A 14,472-nucleotide genomic window follows, 5' to 3' on the forward strand; every position below is an offset into this window, starting at 1 on the left:
TGTGATTGGTGATTTACTGTTATTTGGCCTGTTTACAGCTTTAAATGCAAAATGAGGTTTGATGTGTTCATTTTACAGATTTGTGTGCATATACTACGTTTTTATTAATTATGGGTTGAATGAATGAAAAACTGATACTGTATGTTGTCTGTTTGGCATGAATTACGATTTGCTTGTTTAAATGTGAATTGACGATGCTGATTGAGGGAAAGAAGAATGGAAGATTGTATAAATTGATAATTGTGTAATGGGGTCAGCCTGACTAGATATCCTGGGAGATGGTGGACGGACCGGGTCCGTAGGGAACCCTACCGGGATTGTGGTCTCACATGCCGGACGGGGTATGGAGATCTTATGGTTTTGGCGCCCATATCGAACGGGGTATGGGGACGGCCCATTTCACCCTCATACCGGACGGGGTATTGAGGTTTATGGTTTTGGCGCCCATACCGGACGGGGTATGGGGACGGCCCTGGAAACTGATTATGAATGTTAAAGGTTAACGGGTAGCGGGACCCCTATGGACCCCCACGGATACTAGTAGGCTGGTAAATGAGAAAAAGATATGTTGTATAATGATTGAATTACAAGAGGCGTGATAAGTGTTATGTTTTACAGCTTATATTATTCCATGATTATGATAATGTTATTGTTTTTCTTATATTGTTTCATAAATTCCACCGAGGTAAGTGGATGGTAAAGGGTTTTATTACTGATAAATGAGTTTATTGTGAATTATGCCCCATTGGTCTTTTTTGTGTTTTCTACCCACCTTTACCTCCGTGACGGTGAGATATCGTGATGTTCTTATTGGGCTAGTGTAGCTCACTCCTTATTTAACCATTTCAGATCAGGAAGACATGGTTCCCGAGCCCGTTCCGCAGGAGGACGACGAAAGGAATGCCTAGAGACTCTGTAGTCATACTCATAGCTTTATTTTCGAGTTTCTCTTTTAGTTAGTTTAATCTTTTATATTTTAAGCACGTTTTTGGTTTTTCGTGTAAGGGATGTTAAATGAAATTTTGATCTCGCTTCCGCATTTGATATATTTAAATACTCATTTCATTTTAATATTTCCGAGGCCGTTACAACGCGTGACCAGAGCCACAGTCTACCGGTTAATTTGTAAATGTGAGTCGCGGCGCTGGGGCATTTTGCTTAATATTTTTTGTGCAATCATTTATAATCCACTACGTGATAAGAGTATCATTACAAGCATCTCACATAGTAGAACAACAAAAATAGAGGTGCGGCGGGTGGTCCGTTCATCTAGGCGTGAGTCAAGGCGTCGAGATATTTTTCTTGATATTAGAACTAAAAGAGGAGGTGTGGTGTGCGCGCATAATGAAACATATGACGGGAGGGGGAAGAGAAGGAGAAGGGGAACATGCCTTTGCAGGGCAGAATGGAATAGGTGCGATAATACCAGCACTAATGCATCATATCCTATCAGAACTCTGCAGTTAAGCATGTTTTGGCGAGTGCAGTACTAGGATGGGTGACCTCCTGGGAAGTACTCGTTTTGCACCCATATTTTTACAGACGAGGCATTACACGTTACGCGTGACTATAGCCACGGTCTGCTGGTTAATTTGTAAATGTGAGTCACGACGCTAAGGCATTTTGCTTAATATTTTTGTGCAATCATTTATAATCCACTATGTGATAAGAGTTTCATTACGAGCATATTACATAGTAGAACAACAAAAATAGAGGTCCGGTGGGTGGTTCATTCATTTGGGCATGAGTCAAGGATCAGGATATTTTGATTAATATTATAACTAAAAGAAGAGGTGTGGTGTGCGCGCACAGCAAAACAAATGATGGGAGGGGGAAGGGAAGGAGAAGAGGAAGATGCCTTTATAGGGCAGAATGGGACATGTGCGATAGTACCAGCACTAATGCATCATATCCTATCAGAACTCTGCAGTTAAGCATGCTTTGGCGAGTGCAGTACTAGGATGGTTGACCTCTTGGGAAGTACTCGTTTTGCACTCATCTTTTTGCAGAAGGAGCGTTACACGTTATGCGTGACCGGAGCCATGGTCCGCCGGTTAATTTTTAAATGTGAGTCGTGATGCTGGTACATTTTGCTTAATATGTTTCATGCAATCATTTATAGTCCACTACGTGATAAGAATGTCATTACGAGCATCATACATAGTAGAACAACAAAAATAATGGTGCAGCAGGTGGTTCATTCATCTGGGCATGAGTCGAGGCGTTAGGGCATTTCACTTGATATTAGAACTAAAAGAAGAGATGCAGTGTGCGCGCACAACGAAACAAATGATGGGAGAGGGAGGGAAGGAGAAGGATTATATGTATTTGCAGTGCAAAATAGAATGTGTGTGTCATACTAGTACTAATGTACTGGATCTCATTAGAACTTCGCAGTTAAGTGTGTTTGGGCGAGAGTAGTACTAGGATGGGTGACCTTCTATGAAGTCTTCGTGTTGCACCCGTCTTTTTGCGGATGGGGCGTGAGAGCAGAGACATGATCCGTCAGTTTATTCACCGATGTGACTCACGACACTGGAGCATTTGCATATTTTTATAGTCCATCACGAGATAAGAGTGTCATTACGAGTATCTTACATAGTAGAACAACAAAAACGGAGGTGCGGTGGGCAGTTCGTTGCTTTGGGCATTAGGCGAGGCGCCAGGGCATTTCACTTTATATTAGAACTAGAAGTAGAGGTGCAGTGTATGCCCACAACAAAACAAATGATGAGAAGGGGAAGGGAAGGAGAAAAGGTATATTTATTTACAGTGCAGAATGGGACCGGTGTGATCATACCAGCACTAATGCCTTGTATTCCATCAGAATTCCACAATTAAGCTTGCTTGGGAGAGAGTAGTACTAGGATGAGTGACTTTTTGGGATGTCCTCGTGTTGCACCCGTCTTTTTATGGATGGAGCGTTAAACGTTACGTGCGACCGGAGACAGGCTTCGCTGGTTCATTCGATGGTGTGAGTCGCGGCGCCGAGACATTTTGCTTAATATTTTTCATGCATTTATTCATAATCCATCACGAGATAAGAGTATCATTACGAGTATCTTATATAGTAGAACAACAAAAACAGAAGTGCGACAGGTGGTCCTAATTAATCTGGGCGTGAGTCTAGGCACTGGAGCATTTCACTTGATATTAGAGGTGAGGTGTGTGCACACAGTGAAACAAATGATGGCTGGGGGGAGGGAAGGAGAAAGGGTATATGTATTTGTAGTGCAAAAAAGGATGGGTGCGATCATACTAGCACTAGTAAATTGGGTCCCATCAGAACACCACAGTCAAGCATGCTTGGGCGAGAGTAGTACTAAGATGGGTGAACTCCTAGGAAGTCCTCCTGTTGCACCCATATTTTTTCGGATGGGGCATTAAACGTTACACACAATGGAGATACGGTCCCCTAGTTCATTCACAGGCATGAGTCGCAGCACAGGGGAATTTTGCTTAATATTTTTTGTTCATTCATTTATAGTCCATCACGAGACAAGAGTGTCATTACGAGTATCATACATAGTAGAAAAAATACTTTGAAAAAATCACAGAAAAATGTCTATTGCAGGATTTGAATTACAACAAACCATTCATGTGATTGTATGTGACACTATGCAAAATGATCTTAGAAAAAAAGTTACAAAATTATTTTATAGATTATATGTTAATTTTATGAGTTTCCTAACATTGGTATCAGAGCATTTTGGTTAATTACATGTTTAATTTTGTTCCAATTTGCATTTTTATCTATTTTTTTTAGTAATGATAGTTTTTTACATTTAAGTAATGAATGTTTGAGTAATGATAGTTTTTTACATTTAATACTTTTGTGTTCTATTACTCAAATATATGTAATTTCAAAGGATTATTGTAAGCCTCATGAATTGTGACTTCGTACAAGGATATATTGTTGATTTATATGGATTAACTTAATATTACACAGAATTTATCAAGTTTATACATGAGGCAATGCTCCTCTCTTTTCAAAGAAAATCGGTCGTTACAAAAGTAGAGACCAAAAGCTTTAATTTGAAATATTATTTATAATTTTTTGACATAAAATAAGAGAGTTATATGTTTTATAAATTTAATTGTATTTAGAAATAGAGGTTCGGTCAATAAACCTACAAATTATTTTCCTTTCGGTTGTTCAGAGGTTGAAGATGGGGACACTTTTGCATTTTTATCTATTTTTTTTTCAGAAATGACACTTTGAAAAAATTTCAGAAAAATATTCATTGTAGGGCTTGAACTACAATGAACCATTAATGTGATTGTATGTAATATTATGTAAAATGATCTTAGAAAAATTATTAAAGAATTGTGTTATGGAGTATATAATTCTTGAACAAAAAATTAGAGAGTTATTCACTTTTTTAAATCGATTCTTAGAAATAGAGGTTCTGTCAATGAACCTGCAAATTTTTTTCGTTTCAGTTGTTCAGAGGTTAAAGATTGGAAGATTTTTATCTTTTCATCTATTTTATTTTTTTAAAAAAATATACTTTGAAAAAATTACAGAAAAATATCTATTATTGGGCTTGAAATACAATGAACTATTGATATGATTGTATGTGATATTATGCAAAATGATCTTAGAAAAATAGTTACAGAATTATTTCATTAATTATATGTTAATTTCATAAGTTTTCTAACATTGGTATCATATTATTTTAGTTAATTACATATTGTTCCAATTTGTATTTTTGTTGAATGTTTGAGTAATAATAGTTTTTTATATTTAATACTTTTGGGTTTTCTTACTCAAATATATGCAATGTTGGTCTTAAATGAAAGTATATACCAAAAGCTTTAATTTGAAATATTATTTATAATTTTTGGACAACAAATTAAAGAGTTTTTTAAAATCAATTCTAGTTAGAGATAGAGGTTCTGTCAATGACCTAACAAATTTTTTCCTTTAGACTGTTTAGAGGTTGAAGATGGGGACACTTTTATCTTTTTATCTATTTTATTTTTTTCAGAGAAAATACTTTAAAAACATCACAGAAAAATATCCATTATAAGCCTTGAAGTACAATGAACCATTAATGTGATTGTATATGATATTATACAAAATGATCTTAGAAAAATAGTTAAAGAATTATTTTATGGAATATATGTTAATTCCATGAGTTTCCTAACATTGGTATAAGAGCATTTTAGTTAATTCCATATTTAATTTTCTTCTAAATTGCTTTTTTATTGAATGTTTGAGTAATGATAGTTTTTTACATTTAATACTTTTGTATTTTATTATTCAAATATATGCAATATTTGTCTTGAATGAAAGTAGAGAGTAAAAGCTTTAATTTTATAAATTTTGGACAAAAAATGAGAAAGTTATGTATTTTTTAAAATTAATTTTGTTTAGATATATATGCTTTGTTAAAAAAACTAGATTTTTTTTTCTTTCAACTGTTGAGAGGTTGATGATTGGAACAATTTTTTCTTTTTATCTATTTTATTTTTTTAGAAAAAATAATTTTAAAAATAAAAAAAAATGTCCATTGTAGGCTTGAACTACAATGAACCATTAATGTGATTATATTTAATATTCTACAAAATAATCTTGGAAAAATTTGTTAAAGAATTATTTTATGCAGTATATGTTAATTTCATGAGTTTTCTAATATTGGTACCAGAACATTTTCGTTAATTACATATTTAATTTTGTTCTAATTTGTATTTTTATTGAATGTTTGAGTAATGATAATTTTTTACATTTAATAATTTTGTGTTTAAATTACTCAAATATATGCAGTATTGGTCTTATATTAAGGTAGAGACTAAAAACTTTAATTTGATATTTGTTATAATTTTTGGATAAAAAATGAGAGAGTTATATATTTTTTAAAATTAATTCTGTTTAGAAATAGAGGTTTTGTTAATGAACCTACAAATTTTTTTTCTTTCGGTTGTTCAGAGGTTGATGATGGAGACATTTTTATCTTTTCATCTATTTTATTTTTTTTTAAAAAATACTTTGAAAAAATTAAAAAAAAAATCTATTGTACAGCTTTAACTACAATGAACTATTAATGTAATTGTATATGGTACTATGCAAAATGATCTTTGAAAAATAATTATAGAATTATTTTATGTATTATATGTTAATTTCATGAGTTTTCTAACATTGGTATAATAGTATTTTGCTTAATTACATCTTGTTCCAATTTGTATTTTTGTTGAATGTTTCAAATTATAAATAATATTTCAAATTAAAGATTTTGGTCTATACTTTCATTTAAGACCAATATTGCATATATTTGAGTAAGAAAACTCAAAGTATTAAATGTTAAAAACTATTATTACTTAAACATTCAACAAAAGTGCAAATTGCAACAATATGCAATTAACCAAAATACTATGATACCAATGTAAGAAAACTCATGAAATTAACATATAATCAATAAAATAATTCTGTAACTATTTTTCTAATATCATTTTGCATAGTATCACATACAATCACATTAATGGTTCGTTGTAGTTCAAACCCTATAATAGACATTTTTCTGTGATTTTTTCAAAGATTTTTTCTGAAAAAAATAAAATAGATGAAAAGATAAAAATGTCCCCATCTTCAACCTCTGAACAACCGAAAGGAAAACAATTTGCAGGTTCATTGATAGAACCTCCATTTCTAAATAACATTAATCTTAAAAAATATATAACTCTTTTATTTTTTGTCCAAAAATTATAAAAAATATCAAACTAAATCTTTTAGTCTCTACCTTCATAGAAGACCAATATTGCATATATTTGAGTAATGAAATACAAAAATATTAAATATAAAACACTGTTATTACTCAAACATTAAACAAAAATGCTAATTGGAACAAAATTAAACATGCAATTAACAAAAATGCTTTGATACCAATATTAGAAAACTCATGGAGTTAACATATAATCCATAAAATAATTTTTTAACTATTTTTCTAAGATCATTTTGCATAATTTTATATACAATCACATTAATTAATCATTATAGTTCAAGCTCTACAATAGATATTTTTATTTAATTTTTTCTAAGTATTTTTTCTGAAAAAAATAAAATAGATAAAAAGATAAAAGTGTCACCATCTTCAAACTCTGAACAGCCGAAAGGAAAACAATTTGTAGGTATATTGATAGAACTTCTATTTTTAAATAGAATTGATCTTAGAAAATGCATAACTCTCTAATATTTTGTCCAAAAATTATAAATAATATCCCAAACTATTTGATTGAGTGAGAGGGAGACAAATTTGAGGAACCAAATTTCTTTTAAAGGCGGAAGAGTAGTAATACCCGGCCCCAAAATTTGGTCCGGGATTAATTTTAGCATTAAAAAAATCTATAAAAATCTAATTTTGAAATTAATAAATTTTAGTTTAATGTAGAATTATGAAAAAAAATAAGTTGAGGATGAAATTGAAAATAATTTTGGGGAAAAGGGGTGAAAGTTTGGGTTCAGATTGTGTTTTTGAAATAAAAATTAGAAACTGAAAATCAAAACACAATAAAGAAAAATTGCACCATGTAGGACCACTCAGTCAGCAGCTCCAATGAACCGGAGAGCGTTACGTGGCAAGGCACGCTAACTCGGTGCCACACTGGCGATCCGTGTACCCCGCGATCGAACGGTCCGAAAGCGTTCCCACTCATGTGGATGATCCAAATCCATTCTTTCCTCAGGTGCGATCAGACGGTCGTGATTAAACACAATGAACGGTTCAGATTCATTCCCTCTTTAATCACAATCAGACGGTCGAGATTAAATCACGATGAATGGTTCAGATTCATTTTTTCTTTAAACGGGATTGGACGGTCAAGATAAAGTAAGATGAACGGCCCAGATTAACGCGAGATGGGTATAAATATTTTATATCACGTTGTACCCAAACCCTAGCTACCAGTTGCCGGAGAAGAAGAATCAGTCACCGAAAAAGGGAGCCGACTACCACCCATCGCCACGCCGAAGCCACCTCCGACCGCCAAAAAAGGTAAAAATTCTACTATCTGCTTAGAATTTTATTCTAAGCACCCTCATGGCAAAATCAAAGCAAAAGAAATAGCAGGTGAGCCAGAAACTGCGAGCAGAGCCCGGCGGCACCACCGCGGACAAAACCCGCAATTGCCTCCGATGAACCCCTTCTTGTTTCTTGTTTCATGTGATTTTTTCACCGTTGTGTTCACCGTCTTGTTTCGTGCGATTTTTGTTTGTTTCTTTTAGAAGGGACATTCTCTAGCCCTATTAGGCATTCTAAATTATTATGTAAGGAATGTGAACCCTAAACTCTATTATTTCGCTTCCGTATTTAATTCATGACTTTATTTCCTTTTAAGTTCCAGACCTTTACATTTATTACTCAAATATATTAAATATTTTTCTATGAAGGTAGAGATTAAAATCTTTAATTTAATATTTTTTTATAATTTTTGAACAAAAAATGAGAGAGTTATGTATTTTTTAAAATCAATGCTATTTAGAAATAGAGGTTCTGTTAATGAACCTGCAAATTGTTTCCTCTCAGTAGTTCAGAGGTTCAAGATGAAGACATTTTTATCTTTTCATCTATTTTATTTTTTCAGAAAAAATACTTCGAAAAAATCACAGAAAAATATCTGTTGTAAAACTTGAACTACAATGAACCATTAACGTGATTGTTTGTAATAATATGCAAAATGATCTTAGAAAAAAAGTAACAAAATTATTTTATAGATTGTATGCTAATTTCATAAGTTTCCTAACATTGGTATCAGAGTATTTTGGTTCATTACATGTTTAATTTTGTTCCAATTTGATTTTTTGTTGAATTGTTTAATAATAATAATTTTTTACGTTCAATACTTTTGTGTTCCATTACTCAAATATATGCAATGTTGGTCTTAAACGAAAGTAGAGACCAAAAACTTTAATTTGAAATATTATTTATAATTTTTGGACAAAAAATTAAAGAGTTATCTATTTTCTAAAATCAATTCAATTTAGAAATAGAAGTTCTGTCAATAAACCTAAAAAAATTTTTCCTTTCAGTTGTTCATTGAAGATGGTGACACTTTGTCTTTTTATCTATTTTCATTTTTTTTTGAAAAATACTTTGAAAAAATTATAGAAAAATATATATTGCAGGGCGTGAACTACAATGATTCATTAATGTGATTGTATATGAAATTATGCAAAATGATCTTTAAAAAATAGTTAAAGACTTATTTTATGGATTATATGTTAATTCTATGAGTTTCTTAATATTGGTATTAGAGTATTTTGGTTAATTATATGTTTAATTTTGTTCTAATTTGCATTTTTGTTAAATGTTTGAGTAATGATAGTTTTTTACATTTAATACTTTTGTATTTTATTACTCAAATATATGCAATATTGGTCTTATATGAAGGTAGAGACTAAAAGCTTTAATTTGATATTTTTTATAATTTTTGGACAAAGAATAAGATAGTTATGTATTTTTTAAGATCAATGTTATTTAAAAATAGAGGTTCTGTCAATGAACCTGCAAATTATTTTTCTTTTAGTTGTTCAAAGGTCGAAGATGGGGACATTTTTGTCTTTTCATCTATTTTATATTATTCAGAAAAAATATTTAAAAAAATTACAAAAAAAATATCTATTGTTAGGCTTGAAGTATAATGAACCATTGATGTGATTATATGTGACACTATACAAAATGATTTTAGAAAAAAAGTTACAAAATTATTTTATAGATTATATGCTAATTACATGAGTTTTCTAACATTGATATCAGAATATTTTTGTTAATTATATGTTTAATTTTGTTCTAATTTTTATTTTTGTTGAATATTTGAGCAATAATAATTTTTTAAATTTAATACTCTTGAGTTTTCTTACTCCAATATATGCAATGTTAGTCTTAAATGAAAGTGTAAACCAAAAGCTTTTAATTTGGAATATTATTTATAATTTTTGGACAAAAACTTAGAGTTATGCATTTTCTAAAATTAATTCTATTTAGAGATAGAGGTTCTGTCAATAAACGTACAATTTTTTTTTCTTTCAGCTGTTCAAAGGTTGAAGATGATGACACTGTTGACTTTTTATCTATTTTATTTTTTTCAGAAAAAATACTTTAAAAAATTACAGAAAAATGTCTTTTGTAGGGCTTGAACTATAATGAACCATTAATGTGATTATATGTGATACTATGCAAAATGATCTTAGAAAAAAGTTACAAAATTATTTTATAGATTATATACTAATTACATGAGTTTTCTAACATTGGTATCAGAGCATTTTGGTTAATTACATGTTTAATTTTGTTCTAATTTATATTTTTGTTGAATGTTTGAGCAATAATAGTTTTTTTAATTTAATACTCTTGAGTTTTCTTACTCCAATATATGTAATGTTGGTCTTAAATAAAAGTATAGACTAAAAACTTTTAATTTGGAATATTATTTATAATTTTTGGACAAAAAATTATAGAGTTGCCTCGGCCAACCCGAGGCAAACTGCCGCCGCAAACAGCAGCGCCGTCGCCGGAGCACGGCGGAGCCGCCGTGCCGGAGTTGCGATATTGGCCGAAAGGGGCCCTGGGCCTAATTTGAGATTTTTTTGGAACACGTGCAGGTACCAGTAGTGCGTTTCAGTTCCCCGAGAAAAATTCAGGGAAAATTAGGGACAGCCTGTAGGCGCACTGTGAAGCCGTGTTCGGACCCCGAAACGTGTAAGGACCCCTCACCCTATTTCCTATCACGGTTTTAAAGTTCAATAAATGATAAAATGGTATTTCATGAATCAACGAATGTGTGAAATTGCTTAAGGTTGCTAATGGAGCCCGAGTCTAGTGTGTTTGTCGGTTAACTGTTATTTGGCCTGTTTTACAGTTTTAAATGCAGCATGAGGTTCGATGTTTTCATTTTATAGTTTCGTGTGCATATTTTACTGTTTTATTGATTTTGGATTGAATGACCGGGATATTGATGCTGTATGTTGTCTGTTTGGCATAAATTATCATTTTGCTTGTTTGTATGTGATTGATAATGCTGACTGAGGGAAAAGGAGAATGAAAGATTATGTAAATGGAAATTGTATAATGTGTTCAGCCTGACTAGATATCCTGGGAGATGGTGGACGGACCGGGTCCGTAGGGAACCCTACCGGGATTGTGGTCTCCCATACCGGACGGGGTATGAAGATCTTATGTGTTTTGGCGCCCATACCGGACGGGGTATGGGGACGGCCCGTTTCACCCTCATACCGGACGGGGTAATGAGGTCTATGGTTTGGCGCCCATACCGGACGGGGTATGGGGACGGCCCTGGAATGGATTTCAAGTGTTAAGGATTAACGGGTAGCGGGACCCCTATGGATCCCCATGGATACTAGTGGGCTGGTGAATTAGGAAAATATGTTGTGTAACGATTGAATTCTGAAAAGTTTGATAGGTATTATGTTATACAGTTCATATATATGTTTTCATGATGATGATGATGTTATTGCTTTCGTATATTGTTTTATGAATTTCACCGAGGTAAGTGAATGGTAAAGGTTTTATTATTAATAAAAGGATTTGTTGTAAATTATGCTCCATTGGTCTTTTTGTGTTTTCTACCCACCTTTACCTCCGTGACGGTGAGATATCGTGATGTCCTTACTGGGCTAGTGTAGCTCATTCCTTATTTAATCATTTCAGATCAAGAGGACATCGTTCCCGAGCCGGTTCCGCAGGAGGATGACGAAGGGGACGCCTAAAGACTCCATAGTCACATTCGTAGTTTTTACTTTCAAGTTTCTCCTTTAGGTAGTTTAATCTTTTATATTTTGTGAGCACGTTTTTGGTTTTAGTGTAAGGGATGTTATTCAAACTTTGACTTCGCTTCCGCATTTGATATTTTTAATATAAATTCCATTTTAAATTACTAGGGCTGCTATAGTTGGTATCAGAGCCGCATTTCCTCGGACCCATCCCTTACACAATAGTGCCTTAGAGAAATACTCACCGATATATCGTTACTCAATCATTCCTTGTAAATGCAGGTACACGAGAATGAGGAGAGGAAGGCCCCCACTAAACCGAGCGACCCCAGATAATTCACTTCGGGAGGATTTAGATAGACTATTCGAGATGGTGGAGGTTCTCGCAGCTGCCCAGCGAAGGCAAGAGGAGAGAAGGGAGTTACCGGGACCTCCTCCGCTAGCGCAGGTTGAGCCCCCGCTACAGTAGGCTGATCCCGAGCCACCCCGGCGGAGCTTGTTCCTCCACGGTACCACCCGGCACCACAGCCGCGGTACGACCCGGTACCACAGCCACAGTACCAACAGGTGCCGCCAGAGCACATTCCAGTGCCCCCACCACATCAGCAGGCGCCACCACAGGGTCCCCCAGTTCACCCTCAGCCGGCCCCAGTCCCTCTACCTCGGGACCTCGCTCCCTCCTTGATCGACCCCGGCTTCATAGAGAGGTACAGGAGACTGAACCCTTCTACTTTTTCAGGGGGATCCTCTTTCGAAGAGGCCCAATACTGGCTGGCAGAGACTGAGAGAGCTTTCGAGACCTTGGGAGTAGTTCCTGAGCAGAGGGCTGCCATTGCCTCCTACATGCTGGTAGGGGAAGCAGTACGCTGGTGGGAGCTCAAGCGGGCCACCCTGCCTGTACCAGTTACTTGGGAGCAATTCCTAGCGGCCATCCATGCGAAGTATCTCCCTAAACACATCCAACATTTAAAGGAAATGGAATTTGCTCAATTGGTCCAGGGAAATATGACAGTGTCGGAGTATGCCCGCAAGTTCCTGGAGCTGGGCCGACATGCCCCGGAGACATTGTTGGATGAGGGCCGAAAGGCCAGGAAATTTCAGTGGGGTCTCCGCCCGGCGATCAGACAGCACTTATTGGTGATGGAGCTCGAGACATACTCGGCAGTCCTGGCAAAGGCGCAGATCATAGAAAGGAGCTTCGACACCCGCCCTCAGCTAGCGAAAAGTTCCCGACCCTCAGCCCTGCTCCGCAGGCCAGCGCCTACCATGCCTGTCCAACCCAGTAAGAGGCCTAGACCTGCCGTCCAGGTCCCTCCTCAGGCTGTGGGGGCAGCACATGGGAAGATCTGCCAGTACTGCGGCAGGGATCATGGGGACCGACCCTGCTACCGCCTCAACAACACCTGTTGCATATGCGGCAGTGCCCAGCACTATGCGAAGGAGTGCCCTAGGAACCAGAATCAAGGGAGGCCTCCAATCCAGGGCAGAGTTTACAACCTTACCCAGAAGGATGCCGACGCAGACCCGGACGTGGTACATGGTATGTATACTATCTCTGGCCACATTGCTCATGTTTTGTTTGATACTGGTGCATCACATTCTTTTATTTCACATGTTCTTGCTTCCAAAATTTGTGTATCACCTAATAGACTTGATTCATTATTGCTTGTATCTACCGCTGGGGGGGAGACATTGCTAGGAGAGGTTGTCTACAGGGCATGTGCCGTGGAGATAGCAGATAGGAAATTGAGGGTAGACCTGATAGGGTTAGACACAGGGGATTTTGATGTAATCCTAGGAATGGATTGGCTAGCGGCGTATCACGCCACCATAGACTGCTTTAACAAAAAGATTGTATTTAATCCTCCCAACGAGGAGCCATTTACAAGTTAATAAAATTATTCGGTACTGATTTCCCCTAATGGCAAATTCTTTTCTTCTTAATTCCCAGTGCCTTAATATTGTATTTTCTCTAACTAGGTAAACCCAAGAAAGAAGTTTGTATCCAAGAGATTCCAGTAGTCCGAGACTTTCCAGACATATTTTCGGATGAACTGCCCGGTCTACCAGGGGACAGAGAGGTCGAGTTCACCATAGACTTACAGCCAGGAACTCAGCCCAATTTGGTAGCTCCTTACCGAATGAGCCGCATCGAGATGGAGGAGCTAAGGAAACAAATCACTGAGCTACAAAATAGTGGCTTCATTAGACACAGCATTTCCCCATGGGGTGCTGGGGTTACTTTTGCAAAGAAAGGGGATGGAACGTTGAGACTGTGCATTGATTATAGAAGGATAAACAAGGTAACAATTAAGAACAAGTACCCTCTTCCCCGGATTGATGACCTTTTCGATCAGTTGCAGGGTGCACAGGTCTTTTCCAAAATAGATCTACGATCAGGTTACCATCAGGTAAAAGTGAGAGCCGAAGACATCCCCAAGACGGTATTCCGAACCAGGTACGGACACTATGAGTTCCTGGTTATGCCGTTTGGGCTAACCAACGCCCCGGCCATCTTTATGGATCTAATGAACAGAATCTTCAGAGAATTCTTGGATCAATTTGTCATCGTGTTCATCGATGATATCTTAGTCTACTCAAAAAGTAGGGAAGAACATGCTCATCATCTTGCCCAAGTCCTATAGGTACTCAGGGAAAAGAAGTTGTATGCGAAGTTGAGCAAGTGTGGATTTTGGCTTGAACAAACCGCCTTCCTAGGACATGTTATATCGAAGGAAGGGGTGTCGGTG

General features: G+C 35.7%; 1 protein-coding gene and 1 pseudogene across 1 annotated transcript; both read left to right on the top strand.

Moving 5' to 3' along the window:
• Positions 1-1,412: 1,412 nt before the first annotated feature.
• LOC148266259 (5S ribosomal RNA) lies at positions 1,413-1,531 on the top strand (annotated as a pseudogene).
• Positions 1,532-10,798: 9,267 nt separating this feature from the next.
• LOC148266260 (uncharacterized) lies at positions 10,799-13,615 on the top strand. The gene is made up of 2 exons (XM_088217810.1): positions 10,799-11,768; positions 12,005-13,615. Exon 2 carries the CDS (start codon positions 12,566-12,568, stop codon positions 13,613-13,615), a length of 1,050 nt encoding a protein of 349 aa, XP_088073936.1. The 5' UTR covers positions 10,799-11,768; positions 12,005-12,565.
• Positions 13,616-14,472: the final 857 nt, after the last annotated feature.

The sequence above is a fragment of the Carica papaya genome, chromosome 4 (genome assembly GCF_054855325.1).
Source record: "Carica papaya isolate Zhongbai chromosome 4, ASM5485532v1, whole genome shotgun sequence".
NCBI classification, from domain to species: Eukaryota; Viridiplantae; Streptophyta; class Magnoliopsida; order Brassicales; family Caricaceae; genus Carica; species Carica papaya.